The sequence below is a fragment of the Rutidosis leptorrhynchoides genome, chromosome 5 (genome assembly GCF_046630445.1).
Source record: "Rutidosis leptorrhynchoides isolate AG116_Rl617_1_P2 chromosome 5, CSIRO_AGI_Rlap_v1, whole genome shotgun sequence".
Taxonomy (NCBI): Eukaryota; Viridiplantae; Streptophyta; class Magnoliopsida; order Asterales; family Asteraceae; genus Rutidosis; species Rutidosis leptorrhynchoides.
In genome coordinates this window covers 424107572-424111766 of record NC_092337.1, presented here as the reverse complement: position 1 = coordinate 424111766, position 4195 = coordinate 424107572, and the positions used below count along the sequence as shown (strand labels likewise).

General features: G+C 35.1%; 1 protein-coding gene across 2 annotated transcripts; it reads left to right on the top strand.

The window, feature by feature from the left end:
• Positions 1–406: 406 nt before the first annotated feature.
• Positions 407–3814, top strand: LOC139846696 (uncharacterized). Of its 2 annotated transcripts, none has more exons than XM_071836185.1 (2): positions 407–547; positions 1418–3814. In XM_071836185.1, the coding sequence occupies exon 2, from the start codon at positions 1446–1448 to the stop codon at positions 3351–3353; it is 1908 nt and encodes a 635-aa protein (XP_071692286.1). In that variant the 5' UTR covers positions 407–547; positions 1418–1445; the 3' UTR covers positions 3354–3814. The 2 variants fall into 2 exon arrangements, with proteins under 2 accessions (XP_071692286.1, XP_071692285.1); XM_071836184.1 differs by having other exon boundaries at positions 419–547; positions 1413–3814.
• Positions 3815–4195: the final 381 nt, after the last annotated feature.

Sequence of the window (4195 nt, the reverse complement as noted above, 5' to 3'; positions counted from 1 at the left end):
CATATACGTACACATATAATAAACAACATAAACTAACCACATCATATCGATGATTCTGTTCCTTTTTTATGCGATTTTCTAGCGTTAAAAACGCGAAGTCCTTAGGTATATACTAGGTACTAACCACGTGTTTTCAAATATACCGGTAAAAACATGTTTTTAATTCAGTAAATACATGACGCTACGTTAAATATGAATACGCAATCTGAAAGGCCCCCGCCGCATCGCGCGGGCGTTATTTTTCTAGTGAAAAGTCAAATGTAACTTTTAGTTCCTGAATAATACTCCGTAATAAAAAAAGAATAATTAAATTGGTTTGATAAAAAATTTTAATTAAATAAGTTTTGAAATTTAATTAATTTGTTTAATACTGTTTCCTAGTTAAGCCGCTTGAAGCCAAAAACATATCAAACCCTAAACCCCAAATCTTTCACTCTCACACATCTATTTCCGCCTCTCTCTCCATTCACTTCAAACCCTAATTTCACATTTCCATTTTTTCTTTCCCGCAGCTTCATCCTATTCGCTACATCGATTCGTCTACCAGGTAACCCTAATTCATGTAATTGTTTGCTATAAATTGTATATCCTCGTTTATCTATCAATCTATACGAACTGTTTACCTAAACACAACTAAATCGATACTAATTGTTGAAATATCTAAGTATTATCATCATCATGCGATATCGGGTTCGTTGATTTGATTTAGATTAGATGTTTATACTTTTGTTATTGCTGTAACTATAATATTTTGTTTATATCATACAATAATTTTATGTTCTATCCGATTTAACAAGTTCTTGAAACTTCGGTTGAATGATTTGATTATTTATAAAGGAACAGTGACTTGTCATAAACAATAAAAGGTTATATATTTATACTGGTTGTTTTGCTCATCTATTGATCTGTATACATGGAAACATGTTAAAATTTGTAACCATTTTGAAGGTGCTGATATTCCATAGCGCACGATTACACTGTTGCTAAATGGATAATGTCACACAAGAAGGCTATGAATGTAACAGTGCGAATAATTTTTCGTCATTTATGGATATATGTGTAGTTCTTGTATTATATTTGAAGTAGAGGTTGATGTAGAGTAGAATATGAGAGGGTAGAAAGGCTTACTTTTGCATTTCGTGTGCAAAGCAAGTTTTTTTTTCCCTTTTCTGGAAGAAAATTAGACAACTTTTTGAGGTCTATAAAAATTTTATAAAATAAATCACGTGTAGAAAATGATACATTCTTCTTTGTTTGCACTATTGTCTGTACGGGGTGGCATGACTGATATGGTTTGCAACTTTGCATAGATGTAAATCACGTTATTTATTTAATATGGTATGATGTTTAGTACATATATCTAAGCTTATATATTTGGACTCTGTTTCATTAATTGTACTTTTTGAATGTAGTTCAGAGCTGTGGATGCTTGGTTTGCTGTAACAATGGCAGCCAAAGCAAGCATTCTTCAAATTACCTATTCAGACGAGCTTTTAAATGGCAAACCAATCTACGTGTCTTCAAATTCTCTTCCTCTGAAGGCTTCACGTTTCGAACCTGCTGGGCATTCATTTCATGATGTTGCACTTAAACTCTCTGGTTGTTTTATGGAAGAAAAAGTAGAAGATGATAACGAAAATGAGAATTTGTCGAAAGAAAAAGAACAAGAGTATATGCAATCATCTGATTCATATAGCAGCAGCAAAGGTAAAAAGAAGTCTAAAGATGGAGTCGTCCAACAAGACCATTATGCATTATTGGGTTTGGGTCATTTAAGGTATTTAGCAACTGAGGAGCAACTTAAGAAAAGCTATCGTGACACTGCGTTAAAACATCATCCTGACAAACAGGCGGCTCTTCTTCTTTTAGAGAAAACAGAATCTGCTAAACAAGCGAAAAAAGATGAAATTGAGAACCATTTCAAGGCAATTCAAGAAGCATACGAGGTTTTAATGGATCCTGTGAAGAGAAGAATTTTTGACTCAACTGATGAGTTTGATGATGAAATTCCAACTGATTGTGCCCCTCAAGATTTCTTCAAGGTTTTTGGTCCCGCTTTTTTGAGAAACGGACGTTGGTCAGTTAATCAACCAATACCTTCATTAGGAGATGAAAATTCATCCATTAAAGATGTTGATTCTTTCTATGATTTTTGGTACGCGTTCAAAAGTTGGAGAGAATTCCCACATGATGATGAATTTGATCTTGATGAAGCTGAATCACGTGACCATAAAAGGTGGATGGAAAGACAGAATGCAAAACTGTCAGAGAAAGCTCGAAAAGAAGAACATACAAGAATTCGGTCTCTTGTTGACAATGCTTATAAACGGGACCCACGAGTGCTAAAAAGAAAGGAAATGTTAAAGGCAGAAAAACAGAAGAAAAAAGAAGCCAAATACATTGTAAAGAAACAACAAGAAGAGGAAGCTGCTAGAATTGCAGAAGAAGAAAGGCTTAAGAAAGAAGAAGAAGAAAAACAAGCTGCTGAAGCTGCATCACAACAAAAGAAGATAAAAGAGAAAGAAAAGAAATTGCTACGTAAAGAACGATCTCGTCTTCGAACTTTATCAACAAACGTTGTGTCTCAACATTTGTGTAATCTGACAGAGGGTGATGTGGAAGATCTGTGTATGGCACTCGACATGTTAAAACTAAAGGACTTGTGCGACAATATGGAATCAAAGGAAGAATCCGTGCAAGCTGAATTACTAAAAGAAGCACTTAAGAATGCTGATCTGTCTCAAATAGACTATGCTTCAACAAATAGTCAACGAAACGGGTCAACAAAAGTCAACGGAACTGGTCCTAAAAGTAGTTCCAAGAAAAAGGAAACACCTTGGTCGAAAGAAGAGATTGAGCTTTTGAGGAAAGGGGTAAAGAAGTACCCTAAGGGAACTTCAAGAAGGTGGGAGGTTATTTCAGAGCACATCGGCACTGGACGTTCGGTGGATGAGATCCTTAAGGCCACCAAAAATGAGCTTCTCCAAAAACCCGACCCCACAAAAGCGTTTGATTCGTTTCTTGAAAAGAAAAAACCCGGACAGTCAATTTCATCTCCCCTTACAACTCGAGAGGAAAGTGTTGGTGCATCTTCCAGTGCTAGCCCAGTTGAAACAGCTGAACCTGTTGTTTCAAACGGTGTTTCAAATGGTTTGGCAAACGGGTCAACTTCGGATCTGGATGCATGGTCCGCAGTTCAAGAAAAAGCACTGGTTCAAGCTTTAAAGACGTTCCCGAAAGAAGCTAACCAGAGGTGGGAGCGAGTTGCAGCTGCTGTTCCTGGGAAAACTGTTAATCAGTGCAAAAAGAAATTTACTTTGCTCAAGGATCAGTTCAGAACCAAGAAAAATTAACCTTTTGACCATGAGGTTCTGTTCGATTTTGACTTGTTAAAGACGGTTATGGGGGAGAAACATATCTATATCATATCATTTTTGCAGTAATCTAATTTGTGGCATCTGAGAGCACTATTTGTAATGCAGTTGTGTTGAAATTTTTTTGACACACTGCTGGGGTAAAGATTCAAGGTATCAACAAGAAACAAGTATTCATTTTCTATATTCTTTTCTCTAAATGCATCTTTTGAATTTAGTAATGAATGTTGTTAGTGGGCCTTGTAAGTAGGTTATAATTCATATTTGCCGATCATATCTGACTGAATGGACAGACAGATCCTTGATTATGTGATCGTATTTTTGTTGCTATTTGTGTATGCATTAGCTGAAACTGCTTGAAAGGTACCTTCATGCTCTGCTCATGTTGGTTTCTTTCACCAGCTTCTTCGTTTATTGGCTATTTTGTTATCGTTTCACTGCCTAGATTATGATTGTTTATGCCGCATTTAAACTTCGACTATTTAGGACTTCGACATCATGAAGCAGCAGAATACTATGTTAAACAAATTATTGCAAATGAGATTTTGTTTAGGTTCAACAAGATCCAACCAATCTACACTTTGTATCTGAATCGAAGTAAAAATTAGATTTGAATCCTTAATACGAGTCTTTGAAAAGTAAATATTATCGGTATAATTTTGTATAAATGTAGTTCTAGAGGATAAAATAATTGATAATTGATGATTGATAATTGATACTACTAATAGTTTAAAATTAAACTCAAGAAGTTTACATGTTTAGTAATGGTTGAACCAAACTGATTTAGGTATTTAGTGCGTTATGGAAAAATTGTTAAGAGT